The 23,264-nt window shown below is 42.3% G+C and overlaps 1 protein-coding gene across 1 annotated transcript; it reads left to right on the top strand.

Moving 5' to 3' along the window:
- Nucleotides 1–553: 553 nt before the first annotated feature.
- LOC311230787 (retinoic acid receptor gamma-B-like) lies at nucleotides 554–16,077 on the top strand. Its single transcript, XM_084317156.1, has 6 exons — nucleotides 554–696; nucleotides 2,240–2,403; nucleotides 3,358–3,534; nucleotides 6,328–6,532; nucleotides 7,352–7,510; nucleotides 10,072–16,077. Exons 1-6 carry the CDS (start codon nucleotides 585–587, stop codon nucleotides 10,464–10,466), a joined length of 1,212 nt encoding a protein of 403 aa, XP_084173282.1. The 5' UTR covers nucleotides 554–584; the 3' UTR covers nucleotides 10,467–16,077.
- Nucleotides 16,078–23,264: the final 7,187 nt, after the last annotated feature.

Below are 23,264 nucleotides of genomic sequence, written 5' to 3' on the forward strand. Positions count from 1 at the left end.
CCCCCCCCCCCCCATGCTGCTATGACACTTGAATTAATTAATAAAGGAACACTTGACTTGACTTGACTTAAACATTCATTTTGGACCCGCAACGTTTTAAAATGTATTATAAATTCATTCATCTATATTTTTGGGGGGGGGGGGGGGGGAATACTTTTATTCTACACTTTTTTTTTTTATTATTATCTTTTCCCCCCCTCCTTTTTCCGTTTTTCTCCCATCCCAATGTTAGTCGTTATGCCAATTCCCACTCCCCTTCCTGGTCGTTGCGCACTCTACCCCCTACCGTCGGTCTGGGAGGGCGGAGACCATCACATGCTTCCTCCGACATATGTGTAGCCAGCCCACCGCTTCTTTTCACCTGGCAGCGCGGACTCTCACTGGGAGAGTGTAACGTGTGGAAGGTCACACTACCTCTCCTAGATCCTTCCCTTGCTGTGCAGGCGCCCCGACCGAACTGTAGGAGTAGCTGTTTACAACGACCAGGACCCACCCTCGCCGGGTTTCCCACCCTCTATAGCACCTTTGAACCCTCTCCTCCGCCTCTCTTCCAGGGCTTCTTCCGCCGCAGCATCCAGAAGAACATGGTGTACACCTGCCACCGGGACAAGAACTGTCAGATCAACAAGGTCACCCGCAACCGCTGCCAGTACTGCCGGCTGCAGAAGTGCTTCGAGGTCGGCATGTCCAAGGAAGGTCAGTGCCTGAGAGCAGAAGGTCTGAATTATTTTTTTCTCTCCCCTAAAAACACTCACAGTTGTTTTACACCTTAGGAGGCCACACGCTATAGGAAGAAGTACCTAGGAATCAGTGAGGAACTATATACGTTAACACTAGCACAGCCGACAAGGGGTCACATGACCCCCAGGCATTTTCAATAAATGTATCCTCGTCACTCGGTCGAGCTCCAGCTCTGTCACTCAATGACTTTTCCTAAAAGTACCCGTTTTATCTGCGAGCGTCTAGCGCAGGGGTGGCCAACCCGTGGCTCGCGAGCCGCATGTGGCTCTTTGCCCGTCAATGTGTGGCTCTTCCATCAAAAAGGAAAGAAAGAAAATATTAGAATATTTTTATTTATTATTATTATTTTTTATTTTTTTACGTCACTCATATTTTTATATTCAGAGATAATTATATTAGGTTACACTGTTTATTCCCGTTCCTGGCGGGAATTAGTGGCATTTTCTCCATGGCTGTGCTAGTGTTAAAGAAAACAGACCAACGTTATGGGAAATGCGCTTATAGCGTTGTGAATGGAAGCGGATACGGACCAGCTAGCTTGGCTGTTGGCCAAAAACAACTCTCCCGGAGTTTTAAGCTAGGCTAGTGGTCCGTATCTGCTTCCATTCATTTGTGCTAAACTGGGCTATAGCTTGCAGTCGGATAGCTTTCTACTGAACGCACAGAGAGGAAATTGGTTTTCTTGTGTGTTCTTTTAACAACCTACCTCTTAACATGATAACTAATGACAAATGGAGTCAAATTAAATCAACTCTGCTGCCTCTGTTTCCTAGTGGTTTGTCTTCTCTGTAGATTATTTGATGTTTTCTATTCCATGGATTATATTCAGGTCTCAGCTTGATCTCAGCAGAAGAGCAGCGATGGCTAAATCCTTCCAGAATGGCTTCTATTTAAATTCTACTTATTAAACATTGAATAAAGGACTCTCAAATTAACCCTTAAAATCCCCATTTTCTACATGTTTACCTCTAACTAAGCTAAGTCAGTTAACTAGTATTTATTCCTAATTATTACTATATGGTGGTAACTGATGGTTAATAAACTGTTTAATGTATAGTTCCCATTTAGTTCCTAGGTACTTATTCCTTATCTGTGTCTCCTTAAAGAGATAGTTTAGAGCTTTTGGAACCCTGGCCATATTTGCTACTAACCAATGACGCTGTTGATCGTTTGAGTCCTTTCTCAGCGCAAGCCATGCTGTTCCTCATGCTAGCTCCAGCTAGTTAGCCACAAACTAATATAAAGCTCATGTCTGTACAAGCTGACTGGTTGTATTGGTTTGTGGCTAACTATCCGGAGCTAGTTATGAGGAACAGTATGGACTGCACTGAGGAAGGACTCTACTGATCAACCACATCATGGGTAAGCAGCAAATAGCGGTGAGGGTTCCAAAAAAAACAAACCCTTTAAAGTGTTACATCCAGATCATCACCAAGCAGGTGTACTTGAACGCTGTTGCCCCTCCCCCTCTGCCCCCCCTGCCCCTCCCCCCATGCAGCTGTGCGCAACGACAGGAACAAGAGGAAGAAGGACGTGAAGGAGGAGGTGGTTTTACCAGAGAGCTACGAGCTGAGTGGAGAGCTGGAGGAGCTGGTGAACAAGGTCAGCAAGGCTCACCAGGAGACCTTCCCATCCCTCTGCCAGCTGGGGAAGTACACCACCGTGAGTTACCATGCAGGCGCATTCACCTGTACACACACACACACGCACACGCACACACATACACATAAACACACACACACACACACACACACGCACACGCAAGCACGCATGCACGCACATACACACACACTTGCGCATGCATGCACGCACACACACACATACAAATAAACCAAAGAATGCACACACACATGCATACACACCTTAGGGTTCCTACTATTGACCAAGATGCTGGTGTTACAACTGGAGTTGGTCCCTGGGCGCTGCACTACTGTATGTGTGGCTGCACACCGCTCCTAAACAGTTAGGATGGGTCAGATGCAGAGAATGGACTTCCCCAAGGGGATTAATAAAGGTTCGACTTAACTTAACAGGGGTTCCCAAACTTTTCAGGCCGCGACCCCTGAAATAACAGTGTCAAAGAGCCACGACCCCCACTATTATAGGAGGTATACATTTTTTTTGTATTATTAATTAATTTTTTATTTATTTTTGAAATTTTGTATGGAAATGTATGGTTGAAACATGCAAACGTTCAAACGCACACACACTAATAAGCATTGGAGGCTTTTAACCAGGGCCGGACTGGGGAAATCATTCAGGCCAGGAAATATAGTGCGAAATATAGCCCCAGTCAGGCCACTTTTTATGCGGGTTAGGGTTAGGGTTAGTGTTTTGTGTTACAAAGACTTCATTTCCTGCATTCTGGTGCAGGAATTGTTTTATTTGTACCCTTTAAATGCCAGTGTTTGTGATGACATGACTGCATACATTTTTTATTTAAATCTTATTTTTATTTTATTTTATTTTAATTCTTTTTTTGGAAATCTGGGAACCCCTGCACTAGTCCACAGTAACAACAAACAAACAAATACATGCACATGCCCACACCCTGTCTAACAGATATACACTATACAGTACATCTCTCTCTCTCTCTCTCTCTCTCTCTCTCTGCAGAACTCCAGCGCTGACCACAGGGTACAGCTGGACCTGGGACTGTGGGATAAGTTCAGTGAACTGTCCACTAAGTGCATCATCAAGATCGTGGAGTTCGCCAAGCGGCTGCCAGGCTTCACGACGCTCACCATCGCCGACCAGATCACCCTCCTCAAATCTGCATGCCTGGACATACTGGTAGCAACACAGTCCTCTGTCTCCTGTCCTCCTGTCCTCCTTAACCCTCCTCCTCACCTGTCTTTATATCTTACCACCTCTCTTTTATCTGTCTGCTTAGTTTGTCTAATATGGGGTTTGATACGTGTATTGTTTATTTTATTTTGTGATCTCAGCAGTAACATTTTCTTTCAAAGTTTTGTTATAAGTGAAAAGAGGTATAAATAATTGCAGTAACTACAAAATCACTGGATAGTAATTTTTCTCAGTTTAATTGTTTGCATAGTTACTGCGGTTAGCTTCTGCAGGGCAGTGTACTTTCTTTCGCCGTCGACTAAAAACACACTTCTTCAATCAATATCTTAAATGAAAAAAAAAAAAAAATCTTACTGTCCTATACTACCATGCACTCCTCCTACTATACTAATATGTCTTATGTTGTCTATGCACTCAACACTGCAGCACCCAAGTTTCAGCACTGTTTGATGATCATTGTTACTCAGCTGAAAGAGTTGTATCCTTCCTGCTGACTTGTCGTACAGATAAAAGCGTATTAAATGTATGCGGTTATCCTCTGCAGGGCAGTGTACTGTAGTTAGTCTCTACAGGGCAGTGTACTGCAGTTAGCCTCTAGAGGGCAGTGTACTGCAGTTAGCCTCTACAGGGCAGTGTACTGTAGTTAGTCTCTACAGGGCAGTGTACTGTAGTTAGCCTCTAGAGGGCAGTGTACTGTAGTTAGTCTCTAGAGGGCAGTGTACTGTAGTTAGCCTCTACAGGGCAGTGTACTGTAGTTAGCCTCTAGAGGGCAGTGTACTGTAGTTAGTCTCTACAGGGCAGTGTACTGTAGTTAGTCTCTACAGGGCAGTGTACTGTAGTTAGCCTCTAGAGGGCAGTGTACTGTAGTTAGTCTCTACAGGGCAGTGTACTGTAGTTAGTCTCTACAGGGCAGTGTACTGTAGTTAGTCTCTACAGGGCAGTGTACTGTAGTTAGTCTCTACAGGGCAGTGTACTGTAGTTAGCCTCTAGAGGGCAGTGTACTGTAGTTAGTCTCTACAGGGCAGTGTACTGTAGTTAGTCTCTAGAGGGCAGTGTACTGTAGTTAGTCTCTAGAGGGCAGTGTACTGCAGTTAGTCTCTACAGGGCAGTGTACTGTAGTTAGTCTCTACAGGGCAGTGTACTGTAGTTAGTCTCTACAGGGCAGTGTACTGTAGTTAGTCTCTAGAGGGCAGTGTACTGTAGTTAGTCTCTACAGAGCAGTGTACTGTAGTTAGTCTCTACAGGGCAGTGTACTGTAGTTAGTCTCTACAGGGCAGTGTACTGTAGTTAGTCTCCACAGGGCAGTGTACTGTAGTTAGTCTCTACAGAGCAGTGTACTGTAGTTAGTCTCTACAGGGCAGTGTACTGTAGTTAGTCTCTAGAGGGCAGTGTACTGTAGTTAGTCTCTAGAGGGCAGTGTACTGTAGTTAGTCTCTACAGGGCAGTGTACTGTAGTTAGTCTCTACAGGGCAGTGTACTGTAGTTAGTCTCTACAGGGCAGTGTACTGTAGTTAGTCTCTACAGGGCAGTGTACTGTAGTTAGTCTCTACAGGGCAGTGTACTGTAGTTAGTCTCTAGAGGGCAGTGTACTGTAGTTAGTCTCTAGAGGGCAGTGTACTGTAGTTAGTCTCTACAGGGCAGTGTACTGTAGTTAGTCTCTAGAGGGCAGTGTACTGTAGTTAGTCTCTACAGGGCAGTGTACTGTAGTTAGTCTCTACAGGGCAGTGTACTGTAGTTAGTCTCTACAGGGCAGTGTACTGTAGTTAGTCTCTACAGGGCAGTGTACTGTAGTTAGTCTCTAGAGGGCAGTGTACTGCAGTTAGTCTCTACAGGGCAGTGTACTGTAGTTAGTCTCTAGAGGGCAGTGTACTGTAGTTAGTCTCTACAGGGCAGTGTACTGTAGTTAGTCTCTACAGGGCAGTGTACTGTAGTTAGTCTCTAGAGGGCAGTGTACTGTAGTTAGTCTCTACAGGGCAGTGTACTGTAGTTAGTCTCTACAGGGCAGTGTACTGTAGTTAGTCTCTACAGGGCAGTGTACTGTAGTTAGTCTCTACAGGGCAGTGTACTGTAGTTAGCCTCTAGAGGGCAGTGTACTGTAGTTAGTCTCTAGAGGGCAGTGTACTGTAGTTAGTCTCTAGAGGGCAGTGTACTGTAGTTAGTCTCTACAGGGCAGTGTACTGCAGTTAGCCTCTAGAGGGCAGTGTACTGTAGTTAGTCTCTAGAGGGCAGTGTACTGTAGTTAGTCTCTACAGGGCAGTGTACTGTAGTTAGTCTCTACAGGGCAGTGTACTGTAGTTAGTCTCTAGAGGGCAGTGTACTGTAGTTAGTCTCTACAGGGCAGTGTACTGTAGTTAGTCTAGTGTACTGTAGTTAGTCTCTACAGGGCAGTGTACTGTAGTTAGTCTCTACAGGGCAGTGTACTGTAGTTAGTCTCTACAGGGCAGTGTACTGCAGTTAGTCTCTACAGAGCAGTGTACTGTAGTTAGTCTCTACAGGGCAGTGTACTGTAGTTAGTCTCTAGAGGGCAGTGTACTGTAGTTAGTCTCTAGAGGGCAGTGTACTGTAGTTAGTCTCTACAGGGCAGTGTACTGTAGTTAGTCTCTACAGGGCAGTGTACTGTAGTTAGTCTCTACAGGGCAGTATACTGTAGTTAGTCTCTACAGGGCAGTGTACTGTGTTTACTTCTGCTGTTTGCCTCGCTGATGGTCCCTCCTCTCTCCCTGTCCCTCCGCTCTCCCCGTCCCTCCGCTCTCCCCGTTGTCCTCCGTCCCGCTCCAGATGCTGAGGATCTGCACGCGATACACTCCGGAGCAGGACACCATGACCTTCTCGGACGGCCTGACCCTCAACAGGACCCAGATGCACAACGCCGGCTTCGGGCCGCTCACCGAACTGGTGTTCGCCTTCGCCGGGCAGCTGCTGCCGCTGGAGATGGACGACACAGAGACTGGCCTCCTCAGCGCCATCTGTCTCATCTGTGGAGGTACTGCAGCTCAGTCTGGGGCACACTCACTGACAGTGCGTGTGTGTGTGTGATTGTGTGTGTGCGTGCATGCGTGCGTGTCTTTTTCTTATGCATTTAAATGTAATGTAATTGCTACCTCCCTCTTCCTCTGTCCCTGTCTTAGAGTTTAAAAGCTTGATCTCCAACCTTTGTCAATCAAGTTGTACGTGTTTTAATTGATTTGTTATCCTGGCTTTTTGCCTCGTCTTGTTTAATTAGTGTTGTTGTGATTTTATATGCTTTTCTTTCTTTAAATAATAATAATAATAACAAACAATTTGTATAGCTCCTTTCATACAAGAATTGCAGCTCAAAGTGCTTCACGGCAGTAAAAAAGACATAGGCATAGAGCACAGACATTACTGTAATGTTGTAAGTTATGTGTTCGGACCCATGGGTGTAGACTAATGAGAATCCATAAAATAAACAAATAAACAGAATTAGCAGATCAAGAGCAATGCATAAAGTGCAGACATAAAATTAGGCATAAAATAAGCATAAAATAGACGGTAACAAAATAGACAAAGTCAAGATAAGGCATAGAACATTAAATCACATAATTTCTTCATATTAGGATCTAAAATATTTTCTTTATTTTTTTGACATTATAAAAAAAATTCAGTAGAAATAAAAAAAGTTTTATTTATTAGTCATCAAAGTATACAGTGAAATACACATACACATACACATTGAATGGCACATTTAGCCTTTTTGAGTTGAAATAAAGGTTTGATGTGAAATGGAATGAGATGAGTGAGTGACCGGCTGTGTGTGTGTGTCCCCCCCCCCCCCCCCCAGACCGCATGGACCTGGAGGAGCCCCAGAAGGTGGACAAGCTGCAGGAGCCCCTGCTGGAGGCCCTGAAGATCTACGCCCGGCGCCGGCGTCCCAACAAGCCCCACATGTTCCCCCGCATGCTGATGAAGGTGACGGACCTGCGAGGGATCAGCACCAAGGGTCAGTCTGCCACCACGATAATAATAATAATAATAATAATAATAATAATAATAATAATAATAATAATAATAATAATAATAATAATAATAATAATAATAATACACTTTATTTGTATAGCACCTTTCATACAGAAACTGCAGCTCAAAGTGCTTCACAACAGAAAAAAGTCATAGAAGCATAGAATGAGCACATGAAGTGCAGACATATAAAATCACAGTTTTTCACATTAGGATCTAACATCCCAACAGGCCACCTAGTTTATGGTTTGCTTCAGTTTTAAATAGACAATAATAAAAGGAGCAAGATAAAATAGACAGAGTAAAATAGTGCAATAGTGCAGCAGTGCAATAAAATTATAGAATAGATTAAAAAATATATATATTTGACAGTGCAATAAAATAGTTCTGGATTACTGTTCAACAGTTCAAAGCCGTCCCAAACCTTTGTTCGGTATCCATAGTTCAAAACATGACCGTCTTCTCTTCTGCCTGACACCACAATGCACATTTTAAGGCAAGCCGTATCAGACAGTAGTCTCCTGCTCGATACACACACAGTTCAATACTGTGACTATATCACTCTATTAATGATCAGCACCCAGGGTCAGTCTGCCCCCACCACGACACTGTGACTATATCACTCTATTAATGATCATGTTGAGAAGGGAGAGCTGTCCTCAGGGCTTGTTATTTATAAAAAAATATATTCTATTTATTTTCATTTATTTTCATTTATTTTTATTTAATTAACACATTGACCGCCATAAACGGCGTACGACGGGTTTGCTGGTCATGCGAATTCTGCCAAACCACGCTGTACGACATTATTGAGATCATATTAAATTTTTTCGCCATGGTATTCATAATTCCGCCACCCAGAGACAGTGGGACTCTGCACAACAGTGCAACGCTTCAATACCGCCGCCTGGTGGATGATCGGGCGAGTTACAACCGGAAATGGATCTGGTGATCTCAGTGCATCTGGGAAATCCGTCCGGCAGTCACATATCGTTGCGGGACTCTAGACACACATCCGTGTATATAGAAGAATCTATGAATGAAAAAGTATAACGTTCCTACATCCTGAACGATAGATAATCGATGTTGAATGGGCCATAGTAATGTCAATTTAGCAATACAATTTAAAAAGCTATAGCCCAGCAAAGAAGGTGAACATCTCCATAGGCTTAGACTGGTGGCAGTGATCAAACATTGATGGATAGAAGCGTGGCAGTCAATGTGAACAAATTCTTATTTACAATGACGGCCTGGCAAGAGGACAAAAGGGCCTCTCGAAGAATAGAAGAATAAGATCAAATTAAATAGAAAAAAGACAGACGTGTGTGTGTGTGTGTGTGTGTGTGTGTGTGTGTGTGTGTGTGTGTGTGTCTGTGTGTGTAACTTGGCTGGTTGGCTGGTTGCCAATTTGGGCATGAATGTAACAGAATAACCCACATGTCAAGTGCACTGATAATATTTGTGTCCTTTAGACATTTATTATTTATGTGGACTAAGGCTGTTTCCCCGAAGCCTGTTTTTGGGATTCGAACTTCGTCAGGGTTTTTCGAACGAACGTTCGAACCTTCGTTTTTTTTTTTTCCTCCATTTTCCTCCGATTTTCTCCCATCCCAATGTTAGTCGTTATGCCAATTCCCAATCCCCTTCCTGGTCGCTGCGCACTTACCCCCCACAGTCGGTCTGGGAGAGTGGAGGCTATCACGTGCTTCCTCCGACACACGTCCAGCCAATCAACCGCTTATTTTCCCCTTGCAGCGCGGATTCTCATTGAGAGGGCGTAGCGTGTGGAAGGATCACACTATCGCCCTTAGATCCTATCCGCGCTTAGCAGGCGCCCCGACCGAACTGTAGGAGTCGCTGTTTACAACGACCCGGACCCACCCCGCCAGCTTCTCCCACCCTCTAATACTGCCAATTGTATTAGTGTGAACGGCCAGCCAAGCTGGTGACAACCCCGGAGCTGTGAGCTGGATTCGAACAGACGAATCTAGCCGCTCCGGGGTTTGGTGACGAACGCAATCTCTGTTACGCCACCTCACCGCCCTCGAACCTTCGTTTTTAATAATAATTTAAAAAATGTATAATTTTTTTTTTTTATAATTTAAAAAATTTTTTATCCTCAAACTAAATCCTCAATTTGAATAAAGTGATTAATCTGATTAAATGAGTATTTTTTTTTTATTAAATCAACTTTCCAGCCCCAGACCCAGCCCAGGGAGAAGCCCCAGCCCAACTAAATCAACTAAATCAACTTTCTTTAATGAATATAACTCATCAGTTTCTTTTAATACTATAATATTAGTGTAGCCTAATCTTTATCTGCAACTGTGAAGAAAAACCCCATTGGTTAAACTTTAAACAGAATGAATAGAACATTTTATTTTTTTAAATAAAAATTATAATAATAATAAAATAATTTTTTAAATAAAAAATTCAAATGTTGATTTAGAATTCGAATGCCAACGTAACGAACGAAGGTTCGACCGTTTGAACGTTTGGGCTCAGCCCTGTGGACACAAATAAAGATTGTGAATGTGCCTGCAGGTGCGGAGAGAGCCATCACCCTGAAGATGGAGATCCCGGGGCCCATGCCTCCTCTGATCCGGGAGATGCTGGAGAACCCAGAGGCCTTCGAGGACAGCAGCGACTCCGGGGACAATGCCGCCGCCTCCTCTTCCTCCTCCTCCTCCTCTTCCTCCGCTGCTCCCCCGCCTCCCCCGGCCGTCCAGGCCATCAAGAAGGAGGAGGAGGAGGAGGAGGAGGAGAAAGCCATGTACCAGTCCGCCGCGGAGGACGAGGACGAGGAGGACGACGATTACGGGGACGAGGACAGGGAGAGGGGGGCGGACAGCGAGGGGGAGCTCTGGGGCGAGGCGGTGGGGGGCGCGAGGAGAGGCGCGGCGGGGGGGAGAGCACAGCCCCCCCCGACGCTCCACTGACTCCTCCCACACGACCCTGGTCACCATGGTTACCCACACACACACACACACACACACACATAAGGCTCTTTTCCAAGAACCAGCAAGCAGGTTCACGCCTCTGTTGTAAAAGCAAAACTACACTGCAATATATCACACACACACACACACACACACACACACACACACACACACACACACACACACACTGTATAATAACAGAGCCATAGAGGAACATGGCGTCCGGAGAGGAGGGAGAACAAACACTAAGTGGTAAAAGGTTGAGACGAGGGCCATGACGAAAAAGACTAAAGCCTAATGACTATTATTATTTCACAGCCATGACTCCACAGAGAGAGAGGCTGTAGGAGGATGAGGAGGAGGAGGAGGAGGAGGACAGGACCTCCTCCGCTGGTCTCCAGGGGGCTTTGTACAAAATCGACGATGAAATGACAACTGCAAAAAAAATAAAGACTCTTTAACCCTTTCGCTACCACATTACAGAAGGTTGACCAGCGAAAGTGTTAACACGGAGACCGTCGACCGCAAGATGCCTTTTTTTGGGAATTCCTTCTGTTTCTATTGAAAAAAATATTCGACTTATTTTTCTATTGTATGTTTTTTTTTTTGGTTTATTCATAAACATGTACGCATTGCTAACCTTTCATATATATTCTCATGTGCGCGACTCGTGCATCGCGTCAGCGCTCTTTTGTACGTTTTGTTATTCGCTCCTGCTCGCAATTAATGGGAATTTCTTATTTTTTTGAACGATTGTTATTGTTATACTTTGATTGTTACATTTCTGCTACATCACGAGTAGACAGTGGAGATAAACGGGGGAGATGGTGGAGAGAGAAAGGCGGAAACTCCAATCACAACCGTTGCTAGTTTGTTGCCGAGGGAAGCGACAGTTTCGATTGGAGGGTCGAGAAAAGAGGGCGGGGGTTTGAGATCAGGTCAATTCTGCAGGAGAGTTCACAGAACCCCCCCCCCCCCCCCAAATGGAGGCCTGTCACCTATGTGACGGACACGCCCACCTTTCCACCGGTTGTTATGTTGGAGCGGTTGCTATGTAAACAAACATAACAAAGCAACAGAGGGACCCGGCTGACCCCAGAAGACTCATTTTAATTGTCTAAAGTATAAACTAAGCAGTTAGTTGGTATCCTGTTTAACATCATAATTTGAGCACTTCACTACGGACAGAAATTAGGTATTTTCTTAATTCTGTTGTCAGTCTTAACATGATAATAACGCCTCTCCCTGCATTCAGTGACCGGCTTCTGTAGCTGGTAGTCTCTGATCTAAGAATACAACAACAATAACGATGATGATGATGATGATAATAATAATAATAATAATAAAACTTCTTCTCACTTATTGAGCTAAATGCACATGAGTGTGTGACACAGACACACCTATATACACACACACACACACAAACAAACACACTCGCTTGTACACACACATGGACAAAGACACACAAGTGTCCAGAACTCAAAACAGGATCCACTAGAAAACTTGGCATTCTCATGTACCGTGTCATCCGCCATGTCCAAAGGGCGGTTAGGGCGGGGCCTGGGGTCGTGAGGTTCAACGAGGCTACGTCAGGATTAAGGAGTGGGTTCATACACGAGATACCAAGTCTTTAGGGAGGCCTGCACTCAAACGGGATCAACTAAATGCCATTGCATTGACTCAGGGTGACTGACTGTCTCGTGGCTCATCTCACCAGAGGGTATACAGCATGTCATAGAACAGGATGTTGTGAATACACACTGCTCCATCTCTCCACCGTCTCTCTTCGGTAATGAAGCATAATATAACAGAGATCCTGTTGCAAGGATCCGCTATCGGGATCATTAAAGATCTAAAGTCTCTGACTGTGTCGGCCCCGGGGTGAGAGAGAGAGGACGAACAGCTTGGTACAGACCGTAATGAGGATGAGTGACTGGACAATGCAGAGTGATTACATTACAAGCAGATCCCATCAGGTCAAAGGTCAAGTGTGTGTGTGTGTGTATGAGGAGAAAGATATTATGGTATAGCAAAGCAAATTATTTACATATACTATAGTGTTGATAAGCCTATATCCAAGAGAAGGGTCCCAATGTAAAACATTTCATATTGTGTGCTTTTGACGGTAGCAACGACAGTATCCTTTAGCTGTTAGCTAGCAATACCCAGGTGTTAGGCCTCTGCCACAGATTCTAACAGTTAGCTTCCCTGAAATGGAGCCTCTTAATGAAATTGCTTGGCCACCTCTAGACTTCCTAACGTTCCTTAAAAAAGAACCCTATGCACACAGAAGTTTGATACATATATGCATATAGCCTATCTGGAGGCTTTAGTTTTTATTTATTTTTATATTAATTGCATAAATAATACACATACAATACATGTTTGTGTATTATTGTTATTATTATTATACATCAGTCATTTTCCTCACATAATAAACTCACAGAATCGATGTTATTCATTCATTTGAATTTTTTTTTTAACTTGCAATATTTATGTAAAAGATATTAGTTAAATGTTTGATGTTGAACTTGATACTGTAGCGAGTCAGAGAGCAAGCACTAGCTTGTGGCAAAGAAATCCAATATAGAGCACTACGCTTATCTAAGGTTGAGGCTCTCCAGCAAGTGATACGATAGAAGACATGTTTTACATTGGGTGTCCTGTCCCTTGAAGCGATACAGCAGGGACATACGTGGGCTTCACCTCATGGTGTGTTTATTTGTACTGTATGAAAAACTATATCTTCCAGAGATTCCCGGGCTTTCATTAGTATTCCTCAGTCCTGCAATCCACCCGCTATGCAAACATACATTTTGTGAAAGAGAAAAACATACTTTCTGTTTGGTTTTGATTAAAAGATGTTGAGCGTATAATGGAAGACGTGTAAAGAAGGACAGTATTCCACTGCGGGGGCTCCTGAACCGGCCTATAAGGGAACGGGATGTGATGTTAGTTCTTTACGGCACTGGCTTTGTTTTGTCTGTTACTTACTAAATAACCATTTTCATTGTTTGCAATGGTTCCTTTTCATGGATTTGTATGAAAAATGTATTGTACTTATTGTGTTTATACCTTGTTGTTGCTGATGAGGTTCTCCATGATGCAGGAAGAAAAAAACATATCCAAAACAAAGGAAGCTAGTGTATGACGATAGCTGAAACATAAATATGAATTTCTGGAGGGGTGATTTATATGAACTGTTTTACCTGCCTGATCCTCCAATCAAGAAACGGCGGTGGGGTTTGAGATAGGTCAATTCAGTTTGGCGCGCGTGAGCAGGTTCTGTTCATTCATGACGTGTAGGTCTAGTGGCAGTAGAGGCGACCCACTAGTGGCTCCGAGTAGATCCGAGCCAGGAAGGGTTCTTCTACCAGCGGCTCGGTGGGGCTTTTATGGGTAACAGATGGCCTACAGTGGGCCTTTGGCGAACCAGCTGGATAGGCTACGTGTCCAGTGTCAATGAAAATAAAGCCATCATGTATAGGGTAGTTGGCACATGCATGCCAAGGGCCTGCGTTGGGCAACAGGCATAGGAGACCAAAACCAGGCCCTGAGTGGTTCAAAGTAAAAACATGTTCGCAATGCCTGGAAATGTGGACTTAGTGGTTTTAAGAAACCAAAACCGTTCTCAAAGTGTTTTAAAGTTCCAAGTGCAGCATAGCACAGGATATAGGGTTTCTGCAAGCACTCATGCCAAATACTGACTGTCTATCTAATGTCAATTATTCTCTCTCTCTCTCCACCCCCCCCCCTCTCTCTCTCTCTCTCTCTCTCTCTCTCTCTCTCTCTGCTAATATTTTCCACATTGTTAGTGCATCCGGTATAATTTCCGTACCGTCATATTTAGTCAAGCCGGCCTGTATTTTGTGCTATAAGGACGTTGACGTCTCTTGCAAAAGACATGAAAATGTGCTTTCAAAAAATAAGTTGCTTGGTTTTTCTCTCAGATTTTTTTCATTTTTGTTCTGTTTTGTTGCTGTTGTTATTTTGTGAGGATGTAAGTTGTTGTAGCACATAGGCCTATAAGCCATGGATGCCAGATTAATGGAGGAGGAGGAGAGAGAGAGAGGCCCTCAGATCTCAGTGTACCACAACTAAAATGGGAGCATGTCTATGTTCCCCGGGTCCTATGTTCCCCGATTGATAGATTGATTGATTGATTAATTGATTGATTGATTGAAAATTTTAGACCACCAGCCCTGATTCCAAACTCTAACCTTAACCAATTTCGAAAGAGGGCCTAAGCTTAACCAACTTAGCCTAAGCTTGAAACAAGGCGGTCATTAATAATTAATAAAATAATAAAAATTAATAAAATGTTCAATCAATTAATCAATCAATCGGGGAACATAGGACCCGTGGAACATAGGGATGATCCCACTAAAATGAGAGAAAAATAAAGAGTGAAATCACAATTAGGAAAACATGAAATAGGCAAACAGCGGTAGTGATTAAATTAATTGCCCATATAAAACGATAAGTGTTAAAGGAGGATCGTTGACGCTGCAAAGCCACATACTGCTGCTACTTTAACTGAGCCTCAGGAGAACATGCTGCCTCATGAAACGGCAGCTCACGCTTTGGTGTTTTTGGCTTTAGTGCTCAATTCTGATTTATTGCTCAGATCAGATTTTTAGTTTGTTTGGCTGTTCACATTATTTTCTGGTTTATGTGGCCAATATCAGATTCTAGTGTGAACTGGTCGCACTCCTGAATTGACCCGCATGCACAATAACAAAGATGGATGTAAACATGGGGGACACTGAAGTCACCGTTTATGGTTTCATTTATAATCAGTGGCACCAGCTAATTAAAACAAATCAGACCTGTATCTGATTTAGGGCCACAAGTCACTTTTGCCTGCAGTCTGAATAGCCTTTCAGAATCAAAATGATGTCATCAACCCTAGGGAAGTACTTTGAAAAACAACATTTAGAAGGGAGACGAGGAGCCACTAGAGGGAGCCATCCACAAACTTGGACTTTTTGAAAATATCATCGGAGGGACTCCATTTTAACTAGTGAATCCCAGACTTTTTCCTCGAATGAAACCTGAAATATCAGAGCAGTGTTGCTATTTCCAGTCAGCAGAAAAACACATCACATCCGAGGCTCGGCTAAATTAGATGTTTTGCAGCGTTTGCCTTCTTTAAACTACACTTTGAGTGTAATTTGGGCATTTTGGAGTTGAAATGTGCACTTTCCCTTGTATTCTTCTATTGACAGAGGACTGTTGGTATAAAGATGATTCTGAAGCTGGAACATACGTACTGTACCTCAATGTAATTTCATACTAGTTGGTGTTGCTTTCCATAACCATAACTTCTTGTTTTGTAAAGATATATTATGATCTAGTATGCAAAAATCTTGAATTCAAATTCAGGGATTTCAAAGTCAGCTGATGAGGTCTCTGTATAATGTATTTTGCCCTGTTTATTTACTTTTAGTTAGGCCAAACTCTAAAAGCTCGACTTATACCAAAATATTCTTCCAAAACTGTCCTGTTTCTGTTGTTGCTTTCATATTTTTATGTAAAGATTATTATGAAATTGTACCTGTTTGTTTTAATGCTGTTTTTTTCTTGTATTTGATAAAGAAGCTTTTTTCCAGATCTTTCATGATTCCGTTCTTTATTTTGGCAAAGAAATGTGTTATTTCACTCTAGTACACACAGAACCATTAAAAGAACACGAGTTCCATGTGAAGGCAGAACTTTTCCAGAAATGTTTTTTTGTCAGCAAAGTTTTAGCAAAAATGCATGTGTTTGGGAGGTACTGAGCATACACGAGTCACGACTGGATAAATGAAGACTGCGCGATGTGTTTGAGAGTTTAAACGCATGTTTTGATATAGTTTTGCTGTTGTTAAACATGGACCCCCTTAACTTCAAGTCATCAAGTATAGCTACGGTTTTTTGATTCTCCATTCAACATGGAGAATCTTTACCAAAAGATCTTCATGAATTCAAGGCAACACAGGGTGAGTAATTGATATAGAAATGACACATTTTGGGGTGAACTGTTCCTTTAAGCTAAAAAAAACTACTGGATCACACAGGGCCATCAGAGTTTTGTTGGGGGTCATGTTTGTTTGGCCAAGCTGAAAAGGCACAATTCATCATAATTTTAACCTTAAAATTCCCTGATAAACCCATCCCTACCCACTCCCACTACCTACAAACTAAAAATACATGTAAAAAAAAAAAAAAACATCCTTCCAGGCCGTGGAATCGAGCATCTATTTGTTTGTATACGGTTTTTGGTCTTTTCATCAATACTTACCACCAGTCATATAGTCTACAAAATTCAAGAGCCACCATGACCATTTTGACAACTAAAATGTGGCTTAAATAAGATAATCCTTTATTGATCCCCTTTGGGAAATTCCTCATCTGCCTACATATATTAAACTACAGCAAACGTTTAAAATCAATAAAAACGAATCAATAATAATCATGTCCACATTGTATCAACTTGCCACACTCTAAGGTAATAAGGGGCGGCCGGATAGCACAGCGGACTAAGCGTCTGTCTACCACCGCAGAGACACTGGTATCGAATCCGGCTGTCAGCGGTGCCTCCGGCTTGGCCGGTCGTCATACTGGCACAATTGGCAGTGTCAGTGGGAGGGAAGCCGGTGGGTGGTAATCTGGTCGTTGTAAACAGCGACTCCTACAGGTCGGTCAGGGCGCCTGCACAGCGGGGGAGGGAAATGGTGAAGGTAGTGTGACCTCCCACACGTTACACTTCACCAATGAGAGTCCGCGCTGTCAGGTGAAAAGAGGCTGCTGGCTGTCTCCTATGTATCGGAGGAAGCATGTGATAGACTTCAGGGCTCCCTAGACCGACCAGTGGGGGGCACATGCGAGCAATGACCAGGAAGGGGAGGGGGGAATTGGCATAACGACTAAATTGGGATGGGAGGAAAAATACAGAAAATAGGAGGAGAAAAAGTGGATAAAAAAAAAAGATATAGCCTACTGTAATAATTCACCTGAATTATAGCATTATGATATGTAAGGGATAATGTATAGCTACGAGGTCATTGTCGCAAAATAATTGACCGACACAGAGTTTAGAATACCGAGGCGCCTCGCCGAGGTGTTCTAAACGCAGTGAAGGTCAATTATTTTGCGACAATGACCGAGTATAGCTATACATTATCCCGCTTATTACATGGCTAACTTACTAACAATATACCTAATTCATTTTACACCATCGACAAGACGAGATCAAATGCAGACGCAGTTGTTCTGTTCTGTGGCTCCGCGCTGTCATCGCCGGCAGCTTGCACTGATGAGTGCAGCTGTGCATATGCTGAGCAGCTTTCATGACTGCAATCTAAATGCTTGATTGCTCCGGCTGCGAACAGCGGTCATTATTGCTCGGTTGCCCCTGACAGCGGTCAGTTATCGAAAAATAACTGACCGCTGCTATGGGCAACCGAGCGCTATTGACCAATCACAATCAAGCATTTTCGCGAATGTTAAAACGCCATGTAATAAATCTCTATATAACACTACTCGTTTTATATCTCTATATATCCACCTCATAATCTATGCTATCTGGGTGAAAAGCAATGGAAACCATAGATACATTTCACAACATATAAAAGCCTAGAATTAACTGAGGATGAAACAAAAGTAAATAGAGAAACATTGAGCTTGAACATTTGGAGTCATCAGCACTGCAGTATGAGTCATTAGTTCAGGTAACGACACCTGTGCTGCCATGATAATGAGAATAATAATAGGACTTACGACAAAAAGGGCTTTCTCTTAGGGCCATTTGAGACCTTTTCGGGCCGATTTTGGGATTCACCAACCATCCCAATAAAACATATATAATTAATATTATATTATAATATATTGTCTATATTCATGTCTTGCCCGAAAATTTCTCAAATGGCCCTAAGAGAAAGCCCTTTTTGTTGTAAGTCCGTTGGAGAATGAGACCCATTTTTCAAAGAGTTATTCTGGAAGACTTATCTTGGAACCACTGAGACAGAATCAATGACAAGTTCACTCTGAGTCCCCAACGTGCTGGTAATATGTCTTAAGTGGCTGAAACAGTCGCACAAATTATATGATCTGATATCTGCTTGCAGAATGGTATTCTGTCTTAAACTCGAAACGCGCGTTCCCGTTCAGGACTGACAAAACCTCACAAGGACATTTGCATACAAAACAACGCCTCCAGAGCTCCTTATAAGGCAACTAGTGACGCAGCTGTGTGAAAATGGAATGGCGGAAGTGCTTTGCGAGTCTTGCGAGCCATCAAAACTAGATTAGATTAATGTATTGGCACAGGCACATGCACACATAGAGCCCAAGGGGTGCTTGAGCACCTGCCTTTTTGAGCCTCATAAAAAAAGTTACGCATATAGACTGCCCTTCCGACTGAATAATGTCAGGATAGAATAAAAATATTAGGTAAAGAGAGAGAGATGCCCCGTATTCCATTGCAGTTTGCACGGCCTCCTCAGCGTGCCTCTCCGCGGACCTATATATTTTATGCATAGCGTGGGTGGTGATGATGATGATGATACAAACCGCTGTGGCGCATACAGTTGAATGCTGGTATTACACTCACTGAGGGACACGAAGAAGTCAAGTCCGATGGGATTTGGGAATCTCAAATACAAATCGGGATTGGAATAAAAAATGCATTTATATTAAACAATACAGAATATACAGCACTTCTTGGGGTCTGTAGGGTAAGCACTTATTCCCTCCCCCCTGAACATTTATGGAGATGTATGGGCCTTTTAAGTCAGTGATAAAAGTATCTTTCAATGATAAGTGAGCTCCTGCACTGATTATTATAGTTCAATATTCAATATTTGATCACCAAAACCCCCCAAAAAGCATAAAAGGGGGCCCCCCCGCCCCGAAAAGGGCCCTTAAAAACCTGGCTTGCGCGCTACGTTAAAACACACACAGGTATAATGCCCTTTTCAGCCTTTGAGCACCTGCCCCTCTAAAGTCCTGTGCACGTCCCTGTATTGGCATCATATACAGCTCGTGGTACACCTGCCGCAGCGTGCGCGCACACACACACACACGCGCGCGCAGTACTGTATATGAATGAATGAATGAAATATAATATATATAGCCTACAGCGGGCGTAATGAATGAACGCAGTATGGCTTATTATTCCATAATTAAGCCTATACTGTTCATTCGTAGGCGCACACAAGACTTGTTATGGAATATTAATGCAGTCTATTTCCACCGATTAGCTTTAGTTCTTATTTATTTATCCACTGTCATTTCAGTGTTGGTGTATAGGCTATATAGTGTATTTCAATATACGTTTAATTGATTAATGATATATTTGAAGGAATGCAGGTTTATAGCTATATCAACCCCCTCCAATGTACATAAATGACCAAGTATGGTTTTGTCAATATTCCAATGTACAGTTTTGCTTGTACAGTGTAAGTCTGCATCCCCTTATGTAATTGAGCTGTACTGTACTCTGCAATCTGTTAATAAAGTTTTCAATCAATCAATCAATCAATCAATCAAACAAAGGTCTGTCCCATTGTATACCAATCAATGGGATACATTGCATGTTGACCTGCATTCTTTCAAATGTATATAATTAATCATTAAAACAGATGTGTAACAAATAAGAAATAAAAATTCCACAGAAGGCATTAAATAATTATTATTTTCAATAATTTCACAATAATTGCATAATTGTGTTTGAATATCTGAGTAATTAAAATAATTATACATTTGTCCAAAATAGCTGGTTCAGATATGGTTAAGCAGCTGCCCTGTGATCAGATGAATCCATATTATTTATTTTTCCGACATCAAATGCGTAATTTCTTATCGTACAAATATTGTCATATTTATTTTAATTATGATTAAGTAATTAATTCCAAGGAGGCCTGTAGCGTTGACATGAAGGGATCACTATGAGAACACAGTCTGTCAAGTTAATAAAATGTTCAATTAGTCAATCAATCATAAGACTGCTCCTCAGCACTCTTAAATCTGCTCTCAGCCACAATCAAATCTGATCTCAGGAAAATTTGGGGACTCCCGCTCCCAGCCCTAATATGTCTTAAATGGGCCGAAATCTGGCTAAGACGAAACTTTTGGTCGTAAATTCGTTCGAGAATGAGACCCATTGATACTACTAATAATAATAATAATGATACTACTACTAATGATACTACTACTAATGATACTACAACTACTAATCATAATAATGAGAATAATAATAATGATACTACTAATAATAATAATAATAATAATAATGATAATAATAATTACAATTCACTTTCCTTTATTTGTCATTTAATTTTTCAATACAAAACTGACAAACAGAAACAACACTCATGAAATGAAAAAAATCTAAAAGATACAAAATCATGAACATCAAATCAAATGTATACTGTGTAAGGCCCGACAACACACGTTAATGTCCCCATGGGCCGGACACAACTTCTTTAAACAAGTCACGAAGAAACATCACAATAGATCAAGAACAAAACAAAAAACACCATGAAATCCTAAATAAATAAATGCAACACTCCCAGACATACCCCACACGAAAGTAAGGGAAAACTCACAAGAAACCTACAGATAATTTTCTTTTGAACATTCTGTATTTCACACAGTCACACACATTCTGGCCTCACAGGCCTCACCGATGCCCGCCATCTCCTCCACCTCTCCTCCACCTCTCCTCCACCTCTCCCTCTGTCGTCGCAGTGCGTCCCTCAACCTCTCCATCACACAGATCCATTCACTTTCATCCCTGAGCAAAGGCTCAGTCACTCAGTAGCTACATTATGAAACGTCACATTTCCAACAAACCAGCAGCATGGAAAAGAAAACGAGTATATATCAAGTCATCAGAGCACATTGCACCATGTTTCCTAAGAATACAGGAACTTTATGAGGTAAGCATTCTATTTATAATTTAAAGAATGTCTTTTCAAGACCACTATATGTAACGGTTGTGACATCGACACCTTAAACTTCGATGCCACGAGGGAGTTTCGAACCCGTGGTCTCCCACACCGCGGGCAACAGCACAGACCGCTATACCAAGAGGTGAACTCACTGCTTTGTAACGTGTCTATGTGTCTTTTCAGGGTGAGAGTGAGTTTAACCCATAGCACCGCTACTCGCCACAGTCACTTCACAACATCTGAAGTCCTTTGTGACTGCGCTTCGCGGTACCATCCGTTACATATATACAGAGGCAACCATAAAACACCCGTTATCTAAAATGAAAGAACAAAACACCATATCGCCAGGAGGCTTGCCTTACATACTTTTATGGCTATGGTGAAATATACAACATGACCGCCGTCCGTCCTTCTGGGTGTCACCACATGGGGGAGCTAGCGAGCTCACTGTGGAGGGAAGGAGAGTGCGGGTTCATGAGCCTCCCTGATCGTTAATTTGCAAAAACAGATAAGCGCCGTTCTTAAAACGAATAAACACACAAATGTTTGATTGATACTCCCTGGATGTAGAGAGCCATGTTAACTTTCAATGTAGAGAGAGACATGTTATCTTTCAGTGTAGAGAGAGACGTGTTGTCTTTCAATGTAGAGACGTGTTGTCTTTCAGTGTAGAGAGAGACGTGTTGTCTTTCAGTGTAGAGACGTGTTGTCTTTCAGTGTAGAGACATGTTATCTTTCAGTGTAGAGAGTCATGTTATCTTTCAGTGTAGAGAGAGACATGTTATCTTTCAGTGTAGAGAGAGACGTGTTGTCTTTCAATGTAGAGACGTGTTGTCTTTCAGTGTAGAGACATGTTATCTTTCAGTGTAGAGAGTCATGTTATCTTTCAGTGTAGAGAGAGACATGTTATCTTTCAGTGTAGAGAGAGACGTGTTGTCTTTCAGTGTAGAGACATGTTATCTTTCAGTGTAGAGAGTCATGTTATCTTTCAGTGTAGAGAGAGACATGTTGTCTTTCAATGTAGAGAGACATGTTATCTTTCAGTGTAGAGAGAGACATGTTGTCTTTCAATGTAGAGAGACGTGTTGTCTTTCAGTGTAGAGACGTGTTGTCTTTCAATGTAGAGACATGTTATCTTTCAGTGTAGAGAGTCATGTTATCTTTCAGTGTAGAGAGAGACATGTTATCTTTCAGTGTAGAGAGTCATGTTATCTTTCAGTGTAGAGAGAGACATGTTGTCTTTCAATGTAGAGAGACATGTTATCTTTCAATATAGAGAGAGACATGTTGTCTTTCAATGTAGAGAGACATGTTATCTTTCAATGTAGAGAGACATGTTGTCTTTCAATATAGAGAGAGACATGTTATCTTTCAATGTAGAGAGAGACGTGTTGTCTTTCATTGTAGAGAGAGACATGTTATCTTTCAATGTAGAGAGACGTGTTATCTTTCAATGTAGAGAGACATGTTGTCTTTCAATGTAGAGAGAGACATGTTATCTTTCAATGTAGAGAGACATGTTATCTTTCAATATAGAGAGAGACATGCTATCTTTCAATTCAAGTAAACTGTAACACTGTGTCCAATCTTCTCGTCCTTCCTGATTTGCCCCGGCCTCGTTCAGACTATGCCAGGTGTATATTTTCAAACAAACGCTCGCTGTATATATCTCGATAAGGAGATGTAGTAAAACAGCTTTTAGTTCACTCTAAAGTCGTAGGTACAGGCATTGGGTCTCATTCTCCAACGGACTTAAGACAAAGAATGTGCTCTTAGGGCCATTTAAGACATCTTAGATTTTGGGATTCCCCAACCGTCCCTAAGCTTGGATTTTATTTATTTTTCCGACATCAAATGCGTAATT

This window comes from Notolepis coatsorum (assembly GCF_963971535.1).
Source record: "Notolepis coatsorum genome assembly, chromosome: 6".
NCBI classification, from domain to species: domain Eukaryota; kingdom Metazoa; phylum Chordata; class Actinopteri; order Aulopiformes; family Paralepididae; genus Notolepis; species Notolepis coatsorum.